The sequence below is a fragment of the Brachyhypopomus gauderio genome, chromosome 11 (genome assembly GCF_052324685.1).
Source record: "Brachyhypopomus gauderio isolate BG-103 chromosome 11, BGAUD_0.2, whole genome shotgun sequence".
In the NCBI taxonomy this organism is placed as follows: Eukaryota; Metazoa; Chordata; class Actinopteri; order Gymnotiformes; family Hypopomidae; genus Brachyhypopomus; species Brachyhypopomus gauderio.
In genome coordinates this window covers 6,796,101-6,818,400 of record NC_135221.1, presented here as the reverse complement: position 1 = coordinate 6,818,400, position 22,300 = coordinate 6,796,101, and the positions used below count along the sequence as shown (strand labels likewise).

General features: G+C 45.0%; 2 protein-coding genes across 3 annotated transcripts; one reads left to right on the top strand and one right to left on the bottom strand.

Moving 5' to 3' along the window:
* Window positions 1-3,463: 3,463 nt before the first annotated feature.
* Window positions 3,464-7,805, bottom strand: shisa3 (shisa family member 3). Its single transcript, XM_077021386.1, has 2 exons — window positions 6,713-7,805; window positions 3,464-4,798 (listed from the first exon to the last, which is right to left on the bottom strand). Exons 1-2 carry the CDS (start codon window positions 6,981-6,983, stop codon window positions 4,209-4,211), a joined length of 861 nt encoding a protein of 286 aa, XP_076877501.1. The 5' UTR covers window positions 6,984-7,805; the 3' UTR covers window positions 3,464-4,208.
* A 1,289-nt stretch (window positions 7,806-9,094) lies between these two features.
* Window positions 9,095-20,529, top strand: bend4 (BEN domain containing 4). 2 transcript variants are annotated; one of them, XM_077021384.1, is made up of 5 exons: window positions 9,095-9,797; window positions 17,838-18,389; window positions 18,642-18,733; window positions 19,511-19,754; window positions 20,277-20,529. In XM_077021384.1, exons 1-5 carry the CDS (start codon window positions 9,305-9,307, stop codon window positions 20,522-20,524), a joined length of 1,629 nt encoding a protein of 542 aa, XP_076877499.1. In that variant the 5' UTR covers window positions 9,095-9,304; the 3' UTR covers window positions 20,525-20,529. The 2 variants fall into 2 exon arrangements, with proteins under 2 accessions (XP_076877499.1, XP_076877500.1); XM_077021385.1 differs by having other exon boundaries at window positions 9,097-9,797; window positions 19,514-19,754.
* The last annotated feature ends 1,771 nt before the right edge of the window (window positions 20,530-22,300 follow it).

Sequence of the window (22,300 nt, the reverse complement as noted above, 5' to 3'; positions counted from 1 at the left end):
CGTGTGGTTCTGTTTGAAAGTCTTTTAAATGATGTTTTACTTGTGATGGTTGTGCTGGAGACGAAGAGCTGATCCCTCGAAACTGAAGTGCCATTACCTTAAGAGGGGAGCAGGATTAGCACGGTGGTCCACCCACCATCAACATGACCTTGTCTCTCTCGTTATTTTGTGAATTTGTATTTTTATATTGGAGAAGTAAAACTTTTTGGATTGACCTGCTTTGTAATGAGATGTTGTTCTTCTTTATTGTCGTTAATGTTCAGAAAACCGATGGTGGAGAATGAGCCTTGTTTACCTGTGACTAAAACCTGTATTGTTAAGATTATTAAGGCTTTTCTTTTCCTGTTATGGTTGAGCTTTTGCGCTGGTTGTCTTCTCCCTGTGGGAGAGCAGGTTTCGTACGCGTGTGCTTTGCGTGTTGTCTGCATGTGCATGAGAGTGTATGCTCGAATGGACTTTTAAGTGTGTGTATATGTGCGTATGTCTGAGTGCGTCTACCTGTTCTTGAGCATGTCTGTCAAATTAACCCCAGGGAGACTATTAACTGCTCGTTCCTGATGACGAAATTCTTGATCTTTCTGTATGAGAGTATGTAAGTGTATATGGTGATGGGGGAGGGGGGGGTTGTATGTGTGTATATATGTGTGGGTGTGAATGTGTGAACCCCACATTTCAGTGTATTTGTGTGTGTGATGCTGCTTGCTCCTCCACTGTGTGACTCCAGGTGTAATCACAATGAGATGTTCCCTGCATGACTTTGGGTGTCTGTGGGACGGGTGCGTGTCTGTTAATATGCGTCTAGCACATTCTGAGCCGAGGCGTCCATGTTAGCGACGCCAAGCTGCTGTTTGACCCGTGATGTTGCACTGTTAATATCTGCAGTGGTGACTGATCTCTCTGATCTGGGTAGTGTTCGTTTCCAGTATTATTTACCTGGTCGTACGTACATGCTTGTTCTTTTGTTTTGAAATCTCATAGAGTGTAGCTCTTCTTTAAAAACTACTATCTGAGTGCATTTGTTTTTCTTTTTTCAGCTATTGTAAAGTACAACTTCAGTGCAATTGTCTTTTGATCTCTGCTTTTCGTTTTGCGTGTTGCTGCTGTCAGCTCTTTCTGAAGTGATCACTGTCGGCTCTCTCTGAGGTGAACACTGTCGGCTCTCTCTGAGGTGACCACTGTCGGCTCTCTCTGAGGTGATCACTGTCAGCTCTCTCTGAGGTGAACACTGTCGGCTCTCTCTGAGGTGATCACTGTCGGCTCTCTCTGAGGTGAACGCTGGCCGTTTTCTAACCAAACAGTAGGCAAACTGGTCGTTGCTTCAGCACACCGTTGTCTGTGGAAGTGGTGGACTGCATGACTGGTTTAAATGTTAGTCGTACACAATTTATCTCTTTTTTTTATTATTAATTTTTTTTAGTACATCACTTTAAAGAAAAAAAATGCACTTTTTTAATTTGTAGTAAATGTATTCTTTCTTTTATGTCTTCATTGTTTAATGATGTATTGTTCAGCATGTTGGGACTGCAAAATTTTAAGTGTTCTGTCTTTTATTGCCATAAAGGACTACGGAAATAAACTTTACAACTTGAAAATTAAAATAAAAGGTTTTTGTCATTAATACTGATAGTTCATGTATTGATTCATTTTGCCTTTATTAAAAAAACTTTATGCTAGTATTTTCAAATCCCACATGTTTTTAATGCCTTGTCATGATTATTTGCAACAGAAGATCCATGGATATGTGCACAAGTTCACCTGGAGGTTTCCCAGCCCAAACAAGTATTGTGACCATTATGACTCTTCAAACAGTCGTTATTTACTATTAATCTTTGCTGTTTCCGAACAGTCATGTCGCATTTATTCGTTTCCTGTCTAGACGGTCATAATGCATCTTATTACGTTTCAACCACATAGGGTTTTATTACATTTACATTGGGACTCTATCATGTTTATTACTGGTGAAGATAGTAAAATGCTGAAATATAACAGTAATGTAAATTCTGGTGCCTCTTTTAAAAATGTCATCAATCATTGTGTCCCACCCTAGCTGGACTGCACTTGTTCGAATTCCCGTGCCGAGTTGCTCGGTGTGACGTTCCTTTACACTCCCTCTCGAGACTGCTGTTCACGGCACTAAATCTGTTTAGGAGAACATGGGGGTTTGAGTTATTCTGACTCGACTTGGTGTGGCTTTCATGGCCCAATGAGACCTCAGGTAGTCTGCACATCCTCAACACAAAAAACAAAGTTTTCACTTTCGCTAATAACAACAATCCATGTAGTTATTATATTTCCTATGTAATTGTATTATAGTTTTTCATTCTCAGTGTAGCCTTCTAGTTCTAAAAAAAGTCTACAGCTGTTTTTGAGTAATTGAAGTGGTAGGATAATGAATGCAGTTCTGCACTGGAATATAATCAGTTCTGCCTGCAAGTTCTGAATATTGAGTAGTAACAAACCGCCCGCTCGTTCGGTCACACAGGGAGGGTCGGCCCTCCCGCCAGTGCAGGGAATGGGACAGCCGCTCACCCAAACAGCCTTGAGAAGCTAAACAGGAAAAGGCGGTGGGGAGTGGGTGGACACCCTGCTCCACCATACGCACACTAAGCGGATGCCGTATCTGATGTCCAGAGGACTCTGTTCCTGGCTGAGCTGCTTTCCTTTAAGCCCTGCTGTAATAACAATTTATTCCTGTTTAGAACTTCAGTACTGTAAATCAGTAACTATTATGTCAGTATGACGGTCAATCGAGGTGACGCTCTAGCCTTCAGCCACAGAGTAAAAACCTTGCATAATGAAGCAGCAAGACCACATTTGCTTTGTATTAACCTAAGGTCCGTCTTGAATACGACAGTGGTCCTTGTGTAAATGTCTATTGCCTCGGGCATTAATGCTACGTTATCGTAAAATCTTTAGCTCTGGCTTACAAATGGTAAATGTAATTTATTTGACACACTTGAACATAGCATTTAAGACTTAGGTGTGGTATATGGCTGTGTGTGCTAGAAAATTCTCTGGGTCATCACACTCCTCCCGTTGGTTAGACATTTCAGACACAAGTCCTGCGAACACTGTTCACCACAAGCCCATGGAGACTGGGTGCTGTTCATGGAAGACAGGGCCATCCAAATGATAACACGCATTCTGCCTTCTGTGAGTTATGCTAAATGAAGTAGAAAATCCACATCAGAGCTTGGAAATACAAACTGTCGGAGACTTCAAAAAACAAAACAAGAAGCATATATACTCTAAGGTCCCAGAGGTAGCCCTGTGTCTAACTCGGCTGAAGTTGAGACAGGAGAGATGTCTGGTAAGAAATGGGGCTCAAAATGAGGAACTATTGGTTGACAGAGCAAACATGATGTATATATACAGTATAGGGTTAGGGTTACAGTATACAATGCCAAGGTAACTTGATCTGATACTATGTAGCAATAACCCCCCCCCCCCCCCCCCCCACACACACACACACACACACACACACACACACTGACCCAGACTCTTGGAACTTGGTACCTGTAAACTACTAATTTCCACTCTCTTTTTTGGAGGGCATTGATTGTCAATTTTTTAAATACGGTTTTGCTCTCAAGTCAGTTGAAGTTTAAGTCCGTGGATAATGAATCCAGTTTGTAAGGAACAATGCCTTTGAATAGGACCCGAATTTTCCAAAGATGGTGTATAACCTCTGATATTCTACAAAGATGCAAAACATTTATGTAAAAAAACACTTGAAAAGTGCATAAACATAATAGAACATATCAATAGGTGCAAACAGGAGTCTTATGTCCAACACAAGTGTTTGACTTCCAGACATGAGTCACAAATCCACTTGGGGCTTTGCCTTGTAGCCACACACTGTAAGGCCTCTCTCTCTCACACACTCTCTCTTTCTCTCTCTCTCTCTCTCCGTCTAATGCCAGTTTCAGCTCCTCTCTGGCCACATCCATTAGTGGCAGCTATGATGCAATTTCTCTGAGACTTAATGCACGAGTGTGTGACAGTGTTGGCAGCCAAAAGAAACAAATGCACCTCATTCCAGTTCAGGCACACACAGATGGAGGGAGTGTGTGTGTGTGTGTGTGTGTGTGTGTGTGTGTGTGTGTGTGTGTGTGTGTGTGTGTGTGTGTGTGTGTATGTGTTTTAGCAGCCTCTGCAGTGTCTGCTCATCTCTGTTTTCCACCCTGAAGCTGGGCTGAAGCCCCGGATCAGCTCTGGTTGAAGTCAGCGAAACTCTTGCTCCCGCCAAAGGGTTCTGTCTGCAGGGGGAAGAAGTACTGCTGGGAGAGGAGGAAGCTGGAGCCCTGGTGGTGCTGGTGGTGCTGGTGGAGCTGTGCGTGGCCATGCGGGTGGGGGACACCGCCCTGGTGGCACTGCGAGGACGAATATGGTGGCGGAGGGGGCGGGGCCAGCACGGGCTGGGCCGGCGCCAGGGACACGGACGTGGAAGCGGAGGAGGACGAGGTTAGCAGGATCTGCTGGCTGACGGGCTGCCCCGGAACCTCGGCCCGGCCCAGGGAGAAACGCCGGAGTGAGCTGCCCCCACCCACGCTGCTGGAGCTGGTGGTGGCCGTGCTGGACTGTCGCGAGGGCGCACGCAGGCTGGACGGGGCCGCCCCGGGGCTCAGGATCATGGGGATAGTCTCGCCCTGGCTGCCCCGAAGGGAAAAGCGCACGGGCTGCTGGGTAGGCTGCTTGGGCCGCAGACACGTGCAGCAGTACACGGCCACCAGAGAGCCCACCACCACAAACGCCACAAACATGGAGCCCACCACCAGGAAGGGCATGTAGATGGGTTCTGAGAGAGAGAGAGAGAGAGAGAGAGAGAGAGAACGCGCCACACGTCAAAGAGAACATGACACAGGTCACAGGGCAAACAGAGTACGCTACGATCTAGTTCTCTGGCAAACCCAGGAAGAAGGCCTGATGGTGTCCTGGTTGCATTTGTCTTAGATTGTGATGCTTTGAGATCAGAGACTCTTTATAACAACAATAGTATCAACAGAGAGTCTTTCTAACAATAAAGGCACATTTCTAACTTCATAAACATTCTGTTTTGCTATAATGTATAACATCATTTTGGCCAGAAGGTTGTAAATAGTAAATTCTCATGTAATCAAATTCAGTTAGTGTGCTAAAAGTGAATATTTATGAATTATTCGGTCTATAGTAAGGCCCATGGTTTATCCTTTTTAACTGAAATGAAAACTGTGAAAATGTCAACTGTTTGCATTTTTTTGTGGTTTTCTCATAGCACGTATTAAACAACGTAGTCATATGTTTATTGCTCTTTGTGGACCCTGCTGCCAGCTCGCTGAAGAACTTAAACCTATGCAAACCGTTAACTCATTTATTAGGTATTTTTCCGAAAAGAATGTTTGTTTATATTAACACGGAGAGAATGTGTTGCTTTAGACATGGGACCCAGTCTCGGGTACTGTTACTGGAGATGACAGACCAATGCAAACAAAATATTTTCCTCTTCTCCCTCACGGCATGTTTATGTTACGGCATCAAATTGCAGCCAGGGTCAGATTTTCTGATCCTCGGGGCTTCATTCGCAGTCAGAGAGATTTGAAGATGGGCCGCTCGAACTGGCCCTTTGTAGTCAGACTTTGTAGTCTGTACTTTGAGAACAAAGTAATTTTTTCTTGAGCTATTGGAGCTCACCTTTTTATTGTTATACTGTAGTACGTTTTCAGTGTAAACGTAACGAGTGGTGTAGTTAGACGTTTGTAAGGGCAGGTGCCATCCCGAATACTAAGATAATATGAGACGGATGGATGTTTAGGTTCGTTTATTTTAAATTGAGTTACTGAAGTGATCAGAGCCGTTTGTGAATGCGAGTGAGTAGCCAAATGTTGTGACCAGTTTCCCCTTTTAATAAAACGGACGTGTTTAAAAGCATGATTCCTTTGGGTCCGTGTGCTGTCTCTAGAGGAATGTGTTGACATTGTCCAGGTGTATAATGTGACCAGTCTTATCTGTAAATCAGACGAAAACAGGTGCTTCTTTCTGAAATTCAAACCTCTTGATTCTCAATCCCTCTTTTAAAACTTATCCGATGTAAATTAGATCAAGTAGAACATCTGGTGTTAAATATAGCTTATTTGAGTATCTCGAAGTAGGCCTATTGTTTGATAAATATTCAAATGGCCCCACCATTAGGATCGAATTAGGCCATTATTCTATTTATTTTATTTTATTTTGTTTTTGCTATAGTAACTATACGTTGTCAATTTTTAATTTTTACACCAAATAATACTCTTGTATTATATGAATATTATTCCATTGAATATCCTAGACTATAGCCTTCTTCATACAGATATGTTCTTTATCGCCCCATAACTGGGATATTACTAAATTCATTACAGTCACCTAAAACTGGATTTTGCACTATTTGTTAAAATATTAAAAGCTTTAATATTGTCTGCTGTGTACATATATTATTTCTTAAAATTTAACCAATACCTGTGCTTTGTGCTTTTAAAGAGAACGATAAAGTATTTAGATCATCAATTGAGGAGAGAAGTGCGAGTTATCTTTGAACGTTATAAGGATTTATAGAGACTTCGCATAGACTCAAATAGATTTCAAAACAAACCTTTTTTCAACAGTTGCATATTTTAAATTAGACTGTTAACCCAGAAGTTGAGCGACAGTTTTTCATATTGTTGGCTTAAGTTCTGTGAAGAAACGAAGCGTATCTTACGAGCAGCGTATTCCGTGTTCTCCACTTCTCTGTCGTTGGTGCAGGTTCCCTGGTCCAGCCGCGCGTCCACGGCCGCACAACAGTACCGCAGCGAGCAGGTCCCGCAGCAAACAGTCGCGTCCATGGTGTCAAAGTCCTCCGGACATTGGAAGCCCTCGTGATAATTTCCATTACTGTCCAACCAGCCGTGGCAGTACTCACCCTGGGCATCAGATATCCGCAGATTCAACGTCAAATATCCCAGAAAGAGGCAGTTTACCAAGCGCACCATGCCGACAAGATTCTTAATTACGTGTTTTCACACCCCTAAAAGTAATACTTAAATTATCCTTTTGTTGATTAAACGTTTAAAGGTTTATTGAACATATCTTAGTCCACTGCCGTATTGGACTGAATTGCCATCTTGAGTTTTGAACAGGGGGATGGACAGTTAATACGTGATCTGTCTTCCGTTACTTATGAAATACAAACGATGTTCCTGTCATATTTATAGTTCCATAGTTTATAGTTACATGTCGACACGCAAGATAAAATATGAAATTATTGCAGCAGTATTCCAAACGCATAAACAATAAAAACACTGAGCACATATTCCTATAATAACTAGATATTTAAAAAAACATTAAACTTCGAAACACTTAAATGTTCCACAGTTCACTGGTGACTTGTATTTGACAGTTTTAGTGCCTCTTTCAATAACCACCGCAACGAAATAAGTCCAAGGGTTTGAAGTAAAACAAAGGTCGTTTCCAACATCCCAACGGTTTTCAAAGAGCAGAAAATCTTCCTCCGCGCTACTGATGCACCACCCGCCCTGTTGGGCGTGATGTAGTCTGATGTGAGCAGCACTAACGTTGCGCTCTGCCCGTTGCGCGCGTCGTCTCCAGCCTCACTCCAGATTTGTTGTTTTTGGGCCATCCCTCCCGTAGGCGCGCACGCAGCTGGACAGCCAGACGTGCGCATTCATGTCACTCGCGTGGTTGTGTCCTATTGCCGCTCACGCCAATTACGATCGCAAGAGGAATGTCTTAAGTGTTGCCTCCCTCTCCAAAGTATGTCTTGTCTCATTTAAGAGAAACTGAGAAACTTCTGCAAGTAGTGTACTTATTATTCGTTTTCTTTTCTTAGCAAGTTAGGCATAACTTGGTATATCCAGCTTCCGTTCTGGTATGTTTATTTTTATTACAATGCCGATGCGTGCGTGCAGGAAAGCGTCGTTTCACTTCTTTAGTAAAGAAGAGCTCTCCCGGACTCGGCTATACATCTGACACACAACGAGTTACTGAGTCCACGAGAAGATTATCTGAGTGAACTGATAGAGAAATCAACAGGAATTCATTTGATTTTATTTATTTAATAAAGAAATTTAAGTGCATTAAGCATGTTCGTTTTATTTTGACGTTCCATAGCCTACATTCAAGTGTTTAAATACACGTTAGTGCTTAAACCCATCTGTCTTTTTTATTTTTCAATGCTTGGCTGTCGCTTTTAACATGATAATATTTCCGCTTCCACTCGAGTGAAAGATCTGTGTACACCCTCAGCTGTGGTAAACACGGTTTGGATTTGTGCCTGATACAGACCTCAGAAGACGAGTTAGGGTAGATGTTACATTTGCGCTGCGGAGTCGCCCCCTCCTGGCCCTTTCGCCACAGCTGCCATGAAGAATCAACCAAATAAAATACAAGAAAAGAAATCGATCAATGTATATTGGGTATTGTAGCCTAAGGAAATTGATCTTTTATGTAGTTTATCTAGAGAATGATTTAATAAGCTTAAGTGTGCATACGTGATGGAGACCTGTGTGCGTGTGTGTGTGTGTGTGTGTGTGTGTGTGTGTGCGCGCGCGCGCGCGCGCGTCATTCTATTGTAATAGCAAAACTCGCCAACATCTTCAGCTTATACAATAAGCATTGATAGAAATATAGGACATTTATACTGCTTTGCAATATTCAACGACCTGGTCATGGTTTGTCAAAATGTAACGGGAGTTATTTTTGTACTTTTGTATTCCTAATAGCTTACATACGATACATATGTAACATACGTACTGGTAACCAATTCCAATAGTCCCGTGCTGTATATGACATACGTTGTATAAATATGTTTACACCGTAAGGGCTCAACTAAAGCCCAGCACATTAGTGAACGTGGCTTTATTTCTGGAGTTTATTCTGTCCAATTCTGTTAAATTCTGGTGGCTGTTTTCTATTTTAACCTAGGCTGTACAGGAGTCACAAGTCTACATAAAACATGGACGTCTTCCGTCTATGTCTTGATATCATAATGCACCTCTTTTATTTGACACTCCCACCCGTTCGTACAGATGCCACATACGGCGCCTGCAGATCGGGCCGGTATTCCCCAGTTGGTAGAAGAAAGCCGGAGCGCGCCGTTACCGCCAGGGGATTGGAGCAATGACTTGTCAGTAAAGTCCCCCACCCTCTGAGTACCTCAGACAGAGTTGGAAGTGTTTCAGACACACAACAAGGCTGCGAGACGCCGAGAGAGCTGATTTAATACGTCCGGACAGAACGTCACCTGAAGCGACAGGAAAGAGTCCAGCCATTTAGCGAGACTAAGTTTACAGTCATGGAGGAGGAGATGCTTTCGGCGGACGAGGGTCTCTCCGCGGCCAAAATCTACAGACAGCAACGGAGCCCGTACAGCGCTCTAAAGACCTTCCCGAGCAAACGGACGGCGGGCAAGGCGAGGCATGACAGACCCACAATGGTGGATATCCCGCAGCTAGGAGACGACGGAGGGCAGCAGCACACGCATCACATCAGTCACAGTCAGCCGTACTCGCATCAGCACCAACAGCGCGTGCAGCTCCAGCAATCATCGCTGAGCATCACGAGCAGTGAGCAGCACCGCCAAACGACGCCGCCGCCACTGCATCGCTTCCCGTGCGAAATCAGGCCCAGCAGCAGAGTCGCGACTTCCACCTCAGCATCAACCGGGAGCGCAGTGGCGGAATCGTTATTTGGCAACCAGAGGAGGGTCGGCGGCGGCGCCAGATACCCCGCGGGCCGCGCCGAGCTCGGCCACCAGTCTCCAGACTGCAGCTACGGAATCAGCTCCGGTAAGTGTGCAAGTTTACGGAAGAAAGTTTTTGTTTGGCTACCAGGCTATTTTATTAAACCACAGTAAAACTACGAAGTGATAAATTTAACGTCGATTAGCTGGATACTCATCCGTGGTGCCGTATTTTCAGAATTGTTTTATAGATATGAATGAAACGGCAACCTCAAAACATTTTCGCAATGCAACACATAAAAGAGAAGTTTTCATTCACACGCATATCTCAGCAAAGATTGGTAGAATACTTAAACACCTGTCATCGCCTCGTGTGTAAGCAAAATATAACAGTCACGAACAGAAATATAAATAAAGTTGTTACAAAACGATAATTTAGGGTGTATACATATATATTATTAATTTATATTATTTATAGCGAACGATTATAGGAACTGTTATAGTTCCTGTTTTTAATACTCAACAGACCGTTTTTGAAACACCCTGTTGGTTAGATTTTATTGCCCATATGCTGCCGTGCACAGTTTGTATTAGTCATCATCTAGCCCGTCATCATTTATCAGTCTTTGACCATAGGACTAGGACTGCTGTTGTCTGATAATTCTTGGGTTGAAGGACACTCTCAACCCAGCACTGACACTGACGTGTGTAAAATCCCTTCAGGGGAAAAAACATCAGATTCAGTAAAAAATAAATTAAAATAAAATACACTTAGGAAGAATTCATTGTGGGTTTGCATTGAGTACATAAAGTAGATTTCAAACGTTTTGTGTACAATCATGTGGCTTATATTATAAAAAGGAGAAAGCAAGTGAAATTAGTTCAGTTACAGGTTAGATGAATGTGCACTGAATCTGAATAAAGAAATGTAGGCACCCTAACTCTTCAAAGACATAAGGGCTGCATTTCTGAGACAGGTGAATTTGATCAGATGCTTTTCGGCGAGTAGACATGGCTAGAAGAGGGTTCTGGAGCCGTGGGTTCGATCAGAGCCGGTCAGGTGAGGCCAGGCGTGAAGGTGTTGGTTGGCGGGCTGGCCTGGTGCTGGTGCGAGGCCGGGATGAGGGGTTTCCGGGTTTGTACCCAACAGGAACCTGTAGACCACAGGTGGAGGCAGCAGGTTGGCAAAACGTGCCGTTTGATATGCGACACTTTTTTGATTCAGCTTATTCGGAGGTATAAAATTGAAATTTGAACCTTAGTGGTGAGCAAGAACAATGAGAGGCATGGGAAAGATATCAAAGTAAAATAAAGTTTATTTTCAATATCCCCCCAAACACCACCACACCTCCACACATCCGGGGCATTAGTGCAACTCCTCAGCTGAGCTGCACCAGTTCAAGGACCTTATGCTTCCCCACATCACACAAGGTCGTTCTTTGATATTTAGATACATAAGGAATGCAGATTGTTTCTTCTCTACAGGCTGCATATGACTAAAAGTGGCGACTTTATGTTCACACAAAGGGTGCTCACACACATTGATTGTCACAAGGTTTGTAGAGAGAACAGAATGAACAACACACGTATCAAAATACTGAATCAAAATACTGTATCAGATACTTTATTTTTGCAAGATACTTGCTATTTTTGCAAGATCTTTTTGCAAGATTCTTTTTTTTGGTCTCTTCAGCTTTGTGGGTCCTCAACCTTCCGCTAGCGCCACACTTTTCTTTCGGCAGACGGCTTCCCCTTAGCTCCACCGTCACTGGATAATTTCAGCTTTCATCAGCTCCCACTGCCCCAGTTTGACACACCGTGGGACATTTTGGTTGACAGGTTTAACTCTTGAAGGTTTGTGTTTTATGGCAGCTCCACAATGGCAAGCATGCGCACTCTAGTTCTGTAGGAATGAATCGACTAAATAAATTGCCTTTTAGGCTTGATATAAAACCTGCAAGCATGTTCTGAGCATCGGTGGAGTCCTGAGCATCTGTGGAAAGGCTGATCTATAGCTGGGCCTGTGTAGCAGAAACCTCCACGTTCTGATTTCGTCTTTATTGTGGGTTTGCCTGTTTCTTCTGGTCATGGGAGATGCAGTGTGCTACACGGTCACTCAGTTGTGTGGAGGTTATTGACCACCTGGGTCTGAAACTGTAATTGTTCTGTTAAATTGATCATTTTTTCCTCACGCATGGCTAGTGCGTGAACAAGAGAGTGAGTCAGAGTTAGTTAGCTGTGGTTGTGCAGGTAGACAGCTGCTCCCTTAGAGACATCATACTGCGATGGAAGTGTGAATGTGTTAGCACCAGGAAATAACACAGGCAGGCAGATGTTACAGTGTGGCAAAACAACTAGCAGTAATGGAGGCAATCCAGGTTCACTCTGAGTTCTGTAACCCAACCTCACTGCGCGTGCTACAGGGGAAAAGGTGAGGGGAGATGTTCCATTCAGGACCACACGACATACTCACATTGTCGTTAATGTAATATGCTGTTAGTGTGCCGAACCTGCAGTCCCTACATGACATCGTGTGACCCTGTGTGACATCAAGTGACCCTGTGTGACATCACGTGACCCTACGTGACATCTGGAGCTGTTTTCACAAAGCATCCGAGAGCGTGCAGAGAGCGGTGGCTCCGTGGTTTGTTTATGAAACGCCTGCCCTTTCTTTACCCTCCTCTTGAACCTCCAATGCTGTGTCCTCAAGCAGTGTAAGAAGAGATCAGACATTTTATTGACCCAGATCTTAGGGGGTTGTTTTCCAGTCACAGGCTGTCATGCCAGACGTACTCCGACGGCAAGGTCCATACTGGGTCTGTACGAGGAAGATAACATCCCCCTCGGCACACACCTGAGAGGCATGACAATATTATATATTCCTTTTCCAAGCTCCCACTATCCAAAGCATAGAAATGTATAAATGGACAAAGAAATACCATCAAATAAGTGTAGGATTACAGGATGGAGGAAAAAGAAAAAGAATAGCCCTCACACACAGGTAAAACAGTAGTACCACCGACGTGACACCCCAGCTGGCCAGCTCTGTGTGACCAGCCTGTACTTCAGGCTTCAGACAGAACCTGTGAGCTCCAATAATCAATCTCACAAATTGTGAGAAAAACAAATGCATATTTTCTTGCATTACTAAGTTGCCAGAAAACACAACAAATGAATAAGTAAATGAATAAATAAATGGAAATTAATAGTAGTGCCGCCTACGGATCAGGCCTGAGTTTGCTAAGATGGTATTAAACAGGTGCTTTATTTAGAACTCCTGCATGAATGAAGTCAGCGGTTTTCTGGCAGCTGTCAGCAACACAGGAGTGTTTCCCATATGAGTGTGCTTTGTGCAAATCTGGCACCCCACACTGTACCAGTCAAGAGGATTAAAGTCTTTAACATCTGTCAAAAATGATACAGGACTACGAATTTAAAGGGAACTTATGTGTTTATTTATTAATGGTAAATATCTTGCAGTTTGATCTTGATCTGTTAGAAGAGACTATCTGAGCAGACCTGTTTATTTGTTCATGGATCAGAGAACTCTGATGAGTGAGCAAACTAAATTTAGTCAAAATATGTCAAGCATATAAAAACCAAGGATCATATCACAGCAAACTGTTCTGAATGCCAGGGGCTCTCTGCTGTGACTTTTACATAGTGTTTGTGTGCATTCACTGCCTAAAAACATCTCTGCTGGAAGTCAGAGTAACTGATTCTGAAGATGTGGACTGAGTCTAAAGCAGCTGATCTTGGAGATACAGACTGTATCAGTGACGTTTCTCTGAGACCCAGCAACCCAATAACAAGAGTCTGGAAACTGTGCAATAAAGCAAAATTACATTTCAAAGCTCCCGCAATCTCAGAAGAGATTGTGATTAAAGCAAATGAGGCTCATAAATTTGGCTCTGCAGAGCATGTTGGGTTTAATGAAATTTCAGGAGGCTCTCCCTCTCTCCACGGCGTTACGCAGGCAGACACTGAGGTGGAAAAAGAGGAAGAATAAGGGAGCGAAAGGCAGAAAGAAGGAGAGAGAAGTCTGAGGCAGGGGAAAACGAGAAGAAAAGGAAGGAGACAAGGTAAGAAAAGGAGGGCGGGAACAAGGGAGAGGAGGGCAAAGGCAGTGAGGGGGAAGGAGTGAGGGAACAGTGAAAGAGGAGTGCGAGAGGAAGGATATTATCAAACACGTCTCAGTGGGAGTAAACAGAGATGCCGCGCATATTAATAAATCGGCACATCTGCTCGTGCTAGATAGACGCGCCACGGCAACAGCAAGCACTCGCACGCCCGCCTGTCACTCGGGCGCCACGGCAACTGCACGCACCCGTAATTGCCTGCCCCACGCCTTTGTGTGAGAGCGACAAATTCATAATCATTCTCTGAGAGACACTAGATACCGACGTGTGGCCCGAGGGTGGGGGGCGGGGCCTGCACTGCAGAGGAACAGAGAGGAGCCACAGTGTTTTGATTAGACCATCAATTCCAATTTCATTTCAGCTGAGTTCCATTTGTGTCCAGGTTTTCACAATAAACAATGTCACATGGCAGTTTGAGAGGATTCTGGGGTGTTGGTGGGGAACGGTGCGAGAGAACTCCTGAGAAGGCCAGATTCAGAAAGCCTGTCCTGCATGGACCACCAGCTCCACCGAGTGCCTGAGCAGGATTCACTTAGGCAAGCACAAAAGGGATCCATTGTAGTCAGTTTCAGGAAATTAGGACAGGGTGTTTACTGGGGAGTAAATTTGAATGGTACTAAAAAGGACTTAACACATATGGAGTTCTGCATTTTGAGATGCTGACCGGCGCTGGGATAGAATCCAAGTGAGCCATGCTGAGGATAGATATTTACTGAGGCATTATGGGAGTTTCAGGACACAGGAAGGAATGAACACAAGTGTTTTGGAATTCATTGAGAAGGGGTGGTGAATTGTGTGAGACATGTGGACAGATGTATGTTGGGTTCCATCCGGAATCAATTGGAGTCTTCCCAGAGGCAGGAAGCAGCGTGCAGTAAGTTCTCCCCATGACCGGCAGCTAAGGCTGAGCACATGTCGGACACTCACAGGTCCAGCAGGCCATGAGCAGAGTGCACACAGCGATCCAGGACGCGGTATGTGGTCTGCACCGGGGCAGCCGGACCCACGGCACCCCGGGAGCACGACCCCAGGGAGGAGGCTGGGGAAAGGCATGACTTGGCATGTTGGGAGCGTTTCCACAAAGTGAGAATTTGCATTTGCACAGCAGTTCCGGCGCACCAGAGTTGCCGTGACGAGGCTCAGCTCGGAGAGCGGAACGGGATGGCGGCAGCATGTAATCACTTACTGACAAGACACAGGCTCCAGGTGCTTCGCTCGAAATGCACATTATGCGCTCGGCCCTGTGGCCTCACAGCTCCACAGACAGACAGAGAGACAGACAGATGTGCTGGGGTCTATTGGCCTCTCTGCTCCTTACCCAGTTGGGCTGAGGTCTGTTGGTTTCTTCGGCACAAACCAAGCTGGTGTATTATATTAGTTTGAGTGTATGAGTGAGGACAGCTGGTTCTGGGTCGGGGGCTAGTCGTGCCTGGTCCACTCCCGGCTTCTCCCCTGTGATTACTGCTCTACTCCAGAGGAGGGGTGCCTTGGGTTCCGGGGCCTGGATTGGTCCTCCGGCGTGGGGGCGGTTGGCCCGCTCCCCTGGGGGGTTGTGGTCCGGGGCGGCTCGGGACTCCTCGGCGGGAGGGGGGCCCTGCCGGGTGGGGGGTGGTTCCCGGGGGCGCGTGGCGCTGGGGCTTTGCTACTGGCCCATGGCAGGGGGGGCTCTGTTTCCTCTGGTTCCCCTGGACCTGCACTCCTTGGCTGGGGGGGCGCTGTCCGGGGTCTCCCTCTCCCGCCTGCGGGGGCGGGCATGCAAGGGTCACTGGGAAGTGCTGCCCTGGGGCTCCACAGCTCCTGGGGGGGCCGTGGGCGGGTGAGATTCCCGGGTCTTTCTCTGCTTACCTCTGGCCTCTGGGGGGAAGTTGTCACAGCTTTCTACCCTCGCTGGCAAGTACATTCCATACATTTATCCTATGTTGCACTTTTGTGTTGCACATAGACACACATTCACACATACATATACATCAGTCATTTGTGCTGTATGTCTTGGGTACACTTTCTGCTCTTCTTTGCAGTGGTCATTTGAGCTGCTTGTTTTTTTACTTTTTTTTCATACATATATATGTGTACGTGTGTGTGTGTATATGTGTATATCTGAATATATGTATGTGTGTGTATATATATATATATATATATATATATATATATATACACACACGTATATATATGTATATATATAATTTATTTTTTCTCCTCGCCCTTCTGTCTTTTCCCTTTTTATTCTCTCTCTCCCCCTCTTTTCTTTTCCCCTCTTTTCTATACTCTATCCTCTCATGGTCCACCTAATCCCAATAATTATCACTTCACAATATATTATACAGAATTGTTATTATTTGATCCATTATTTGATATAAAAACAAAGTTGTCCTCCAAAGATGGGGGGGTGGAGGTGGGCCATAAAAAAAAAAAAACAAACCAAGCTGGTTGCTGGTTAAGACAGGAATGGTGTAGTCTTGTATTGAAATGGTTTATTGAAAGTATGAATTAGACCATGAGCCAGTGATATTTAGGCAGCTTAGGCACTATAAACAGTGATGCCATTGGCCCTTCGCCAGAATGATGATTGGCTGGGCTGCTAGAGGCGCCGAAGTGAAAATTATAAATTTCATTGGTCAGATTTCCTGTCTTTTTGCTAATAGACATACATTTCAGAATCCTTCAAAATATCACCAGTAGAGGCACGTAGGCACAAACACTGCAGTGAGTCCCTTCAGCCGTACTAAAGTCAGAAACTGTCAGATAAAAAATGGATTCTATAATAACCAAGAATATGTAAAGTTGCATATATTAGCATATATTAGGTTGGAGCTATCTTTACTTTGTATATGAAATATAAATCAATGGTTGAATACCTTTATTGATCCCAAATTTGGGAAATTACATTCCTCTGGGGCCTCAGTGTAAAGCACTGTGAACCCAGAGCGGCCACAGCGTCTGAACACGCCGCCGTTCACAGATGGGGGAGGAAAGATAGAGAGATAACATTAGGAGGAGACAATAAAATATCACAGATTATTCTCTCAACAGGTCAACAGTCTGTGAGCATGCAAAAAAATCCCCCCAAGTGTTCATCCAGATGGGGGGAAAGGGGAGTGGGTGGGTGGGGGTGGTCACAGCCATCCTCTGACAGTCTCTATATGGGGGAAGGAGCAGGTAACCAAGACGACGACCTTCAGGGAGAGTTTTGTTTGGGAGCCAAATGTAGATAAGCAAGAATGTAGATTTAGCGAGAAGCCCGTCCAGTTTGAGCACGAGAAAATCCTCTGATGTCAGCGACTGACTCAACTTCGCATGTAGAGCTGTGAATCCATGTTTTTACTAATAGTCAAAGTTTGCGTTCCAACAGCTTTACCCATCATAACAATCATGTTGGGCAATTTCTGCGCGCGTTCAATAACTGACCCCACTTTAGTAATTTCCAGATACTCCAGGGCAATGTCTAATCCAATCAACAGAAACCCAGTGATTAAAGTTCCAAATAGATATACGTACTCAGCGTCTTCCAGAGAGAGAGAGAGAGAGAGAGAGGCGTGAGATACAAACCACATCCAACGTTGCTCACGAGTCCAGCACATATCCAGCTGAGATATGTGGGTTCTCCCCATGACTCCTCGTGGAAAAAATTGTATCAATTGCATTGAGAGACCACTTAATCAATTCCATACTTATTGTTTAAAATTCAAAGAGCAACATCAGGGTACCGAGACGAGATAGAGAAGCTAAGCTAAAACCAGGGAGTGCAGGAGCAAGAGATCGTGCGACCGCCTCTCGCGAAAGCCGGAAGTTGTTAATATGTTCCTATCATTTTTTTCTGTACTTTTTTGTTACCTCTTCTGAGAAGGGTAAGATTGGCCTGACTGCACACTGTTGGCAAACATACACCCTTGTAAATGAGAGAGAAAACAAACATCTTTTGTTTTCCTCACAGCTCTGTGAAGAACTGACTTTTACACCAGCTACATTTCACTCTCTGTCATCCACTCTTCTCACATTGTTCCTCCTAGAAAACCGCCTGATCCTGGACGCGTTTGCGCAGCAGTGCAGCCGTGTGCTCAGCCTTCTCAACAACAACGGCAGCCTGCTGGGTGCTCAGCGGCCGCACAGCCCTCCGGCCTCCTCCATCACCTCCGTCATCAAGCAGGAGGCTGAGCCCGAGCGCCTGGGGCCCAAGCCCCGGGCCGAGGAGCCGTCGGCGGGCGGCCCGGTGGACGTTCCCCAGCACGGCCCTCCATGGAGCCAGCAGCAGACCTCCGCCCTGCTGCAGGTGTTCACCGAGTCTCTGCAGAGCTACCTGCTGACCGGGGCCCAGACCTCGGAGGGCCCGCGGGGCCGGCAGCCCGAGCCGGAGTCCGCCGCCCCTGCATCGCCTGCGCACAACCTGGGCGGTTGGGCCTCGCCGGCGCCGTCCGAGTCGTACGGACACCCTTCCTCCACGCTCCCTGAAGATGACGAGGAGGAGGAAGGCTGCTGTCCACGCTGCGTAGAGCTGGAGCAGGAGGTCCTGAGCCTTCAGCAGGAGAATGAGGAGCTCAGACACAAGTTGGAGAGCGCACCAGGTGTAGCACCATCTCCAAACTCCAACTTCTCCATGGGATCTATCTTAGCTATGCTCAATGGTGTTAGAATGTTCTCAGTACTAACTAAGTAGTCAGTACTCAGTACTGGTAGTATCAAGTCACATAGTCTCTTTACACTTTACACAGCTGGACTGTGGTGATCATGAATGTTTTTTTATATGCGTGTTGTGTGTGTGTGTGTGTGTGTGTGTGTGTGTGTGTGTGTGTGTGTGTGTGTGTGTGTGTGTGCAGCTCCATGTCAGACAGTGCTGGACTTCTTTAAGACCATCCTGCAGCACTACAACCAGTTCATGCCCCCCCCTACGGAAGAGCAGCTGACTGAGGTCAGATGTCCACTCGCACACTTCTGAGCAGAACACTACATGCTGGCTGTAGTTCACTTCACATTAAAGTTATATTAACTAATAAATAAACAAATAACCCTAATTAGTTCAAGACTTCTGCCAGACCGCTATGGCAGTCACAAAATGAGAAGTGAGACTCACATTCAAATTTTGTGCTATATTAAGGCTGTGAAAATATAACTCTGACTCAATGTTACATAAAACTATGCAAATGAAATTCCTTTGCTGCCTCTAGTTTCTAGTTTTAGCACAACAAAAAAACTCAGCTTGAGAAACGTGAAATACACTTTTGTAAGTATATGCTTTATTATTCAGGCTGCGACATTAATTAAGTAGTTAATTATGTATTAGAAACTGGATTAGATTTAATTGATTTTCATTTTTGTTCATACTTGTACTATTTAAGTGATATTTCTGTAATAGCAGCCCATATGTAAATGTTAATACAGTTGAATCGGTGCACAGGGATGATCACACGGCTACTCAGTCCTGAACCTGAACACAAACCCAGTCCAGGTTTTCATGCTCACTGCACAACTAGGTCAATCGAGTCATCACAGTGCACTCCTAAATAAAGGCAGGATAGGGAAAGCCTGCAGGCCTCAAAGAGCAGGGAAAAACTAAGAACACATGAAATGTCCCTTAATATGCATGTGTTCAATCTTCACCTTAAATGGACAAGAACATGCTGATGTTTTGGAGATGATACCCAGGAGATGTTTCCTAGTGGCAGATGTGTAAACCTGAATCTCCCAGCAGGGCAGTAAGCAGCTTTTGGGGAACTACCCTCTCTTCATCACCAACAAGCAGTGGGACGAGGCGGTGAACTCGTCCAAGAAAGACGGCCGGCGCCTTCTCCGCTACCTCATCCGCTACGTCTTCACCACGGACGAGCTCAAGTACTCGTGTGGCCTGGGCAAGAGGAAGCGATCGGCCCACATGGGCGAGCCGGGGCCCGAGAGACGGCCCCTCAACCCCGTCAAAGTGTCCTGCCTGCGAGGTACTTCACGCCGCTGCAGCAGGGTGTGCGGCGAGGTGCTCGCAAATGTTGGACACGGAGATTCAGTCTTACGAATACTATACCTAGAGAAATGTAGCATGTTCCAGGCATCTGGTTTACTGATGTCCCACGACTGATAAGGGTTTTAACCTCTGTGTTTTTAAGATACAAAACTCCTGGCTTCATATTTAGTTATTAATCATATTGTTATACCATAACTAATGTGAATGGTAGTTACAAGAGAAAGGGTTGAATGTTTTGACTGCCACTAGTTCCTGTGAGTTTAAGGGGTTAATATCTTACCTTAAACCTGTTAAGCTCTTTATACCACATACCATAATTTTCCTCTGCTTTCCTCTGTGCTTCTCACGTTTCTGTCTGTTTCCATCCTTTTCCTCTCCCCTCCCTCCCTCCACCCTGTTCTAATTTCACACCCCCTCCCTCTTTCTATAGCTGACATTGGCTTAAGGACGCCTGCTAAATGAAGAGATGTGCTTGCAAACGTGTTCTTCCTGTCTCCAGAGTTCATCAGGATGCACTGCGCGTCGAACCCAGACTGGTGGATGCCATCCGAGGAGCAGATCAACAAGGTGTTCAGCGACGCCGTGGGCCACGCGCGGCAGGGCCGGGCCGTCGGCACCTTCCTGGCCGGCGGGGGCGGAGCAAGCAGCTGCAGTAGCGGCAGTAGCCTCTACCTGGACGGCTATGACGGACAGCTCTCCCAGGATGAGCTCTACCTGAAGGGCCCCCAGAACGGCCTGGCGGACTAAGTCCACTAGGGGGAAGGGGGTGGGCGGGTGGGGTACATGGTACGACTCACACCACTGTAGCCACGTAACCTGAAAGTCACACTCGTGTTCACGCCTCTTGTTGAACTCACAATGTCACCATGTGCTGAGGAGTCAAACAAGCAAAGCATATAAACAAACTAACTAAAATAATAAGAAGCATTCCAGAGCCCCTCCCCCCACTTCCTGGGTAAGTTTGTGGGGCTCTATTTCTGTTAATCAAGCAGTGGCCTTTGTTATTAACACGTATTTTCCACTCTACAGTGGGCACGGAGACACCCCGGCCTGCTCACAGTACTATGGTAGCATTGTCCATTCTGTTTTTTTTGTTTGTTCTCGCAAGTCATGTGTTCAGGGCATGTAGTTGAAGATGGCAGTCATTCATAAATCATGAATCAGAATCTTTCATTATATGACAGTGTATTTTAGTTATGTGTGACAGAGAAATGAACATGAATATATTAATAGAAAAGATGTGAATTGTAAATAGGGAAGTGATCTTCCTCATGTCGGAGTCTATGTTTGTGTACACATAACATATTTAAAAGGTGCTATTATAACATTTCATTGTAGAAAATGGATAACATATCAAGATCAAAGTGCCATCTTTTATTACGTTGTAACGTGTGTTAAAATCAGCAGAAACTGTCAATTCAAAACTGTGTCCATGTTTGTGAATATGGAAGTAAGGACATGATTGTGATGTGAAGAAGTGTTTTTGTAACCCTTAACTTAAGCATAAGGGGCAGATCCAATACTGTATAACGGTTACACTGATTATTACTGGTGTCAGCTGAAAGGCATGGAAATTGACTGAAACCCTCTGAGCCTTTGTATGGTCTACTGCAAAGCTCTTTATTCTGTCCAACCATATATCCACATGATAGACTTTGTGGGTCACTGTGCAAAGCTTATTCTTTGCATTTGGACAGCTTTGAGATGCCTTAAACAGAGACAAACCCCATCACTCCGAGCTCCAGAACACTGCCTTTCCTGTTTGTTTTGTTTGTTTTTGTGGTTTTTGTCTCTGCCAGACTGCTGGAACTTTAGCAGTGCTACAGCTATGGACGTACGAATTCTGCATCTTCTTAAATATAGCTATCTAAAATAGCCAGATTCAGTTTGGTCTGTATCCTCTTTCTGGGATCTTGGCCAAATGTAAGAATGCCACGAGGGAAGGACTGTACGCTCTGGTGCTGTGTGGTGTAGCCTACTTTGTTGTGGTTGTGTATACCCATGGTAGCTCAGTTATTCTATATAACAGAAATGTGTGGACACTGTGAAACGAACCATAAACTGTTCTTTGTCCATGCCGAGTGTTGGTTTTATCCAGAAAATAATAAGCTAAATGGAAACTTTTTCAAATTCGTTTGTGTTATTTATTCAAATGTGGCCAGGTCCGTTGGTCGTGTGAACTGAAGTCCTCGTCCAGTAGATGGCAATAAACAACAACTTAAGAGTGCACTATAGCGCTTCTGTACAGGACATGCTGAAACCTCTCCCATCCCCTCCGTTTCTCAGCCGCTCTTACGCTAACTACGGCAGAAATAATCACATTAGAGCCCGTTCCGTGCAATCAGTCAATCCAATGTTCCCAAATGAGTTATATGCTTCCTTAAGAACTTCACCTACAACGCATATGTACCTTTAAAATAACCGTTTAATGATGCACGATAACTTTTTACTCAGCTTGAATTAAACGTCTCATAATGGTTACTTAATGTAAGTAGACCATTTTTAGATTTAATTTCAATTAAT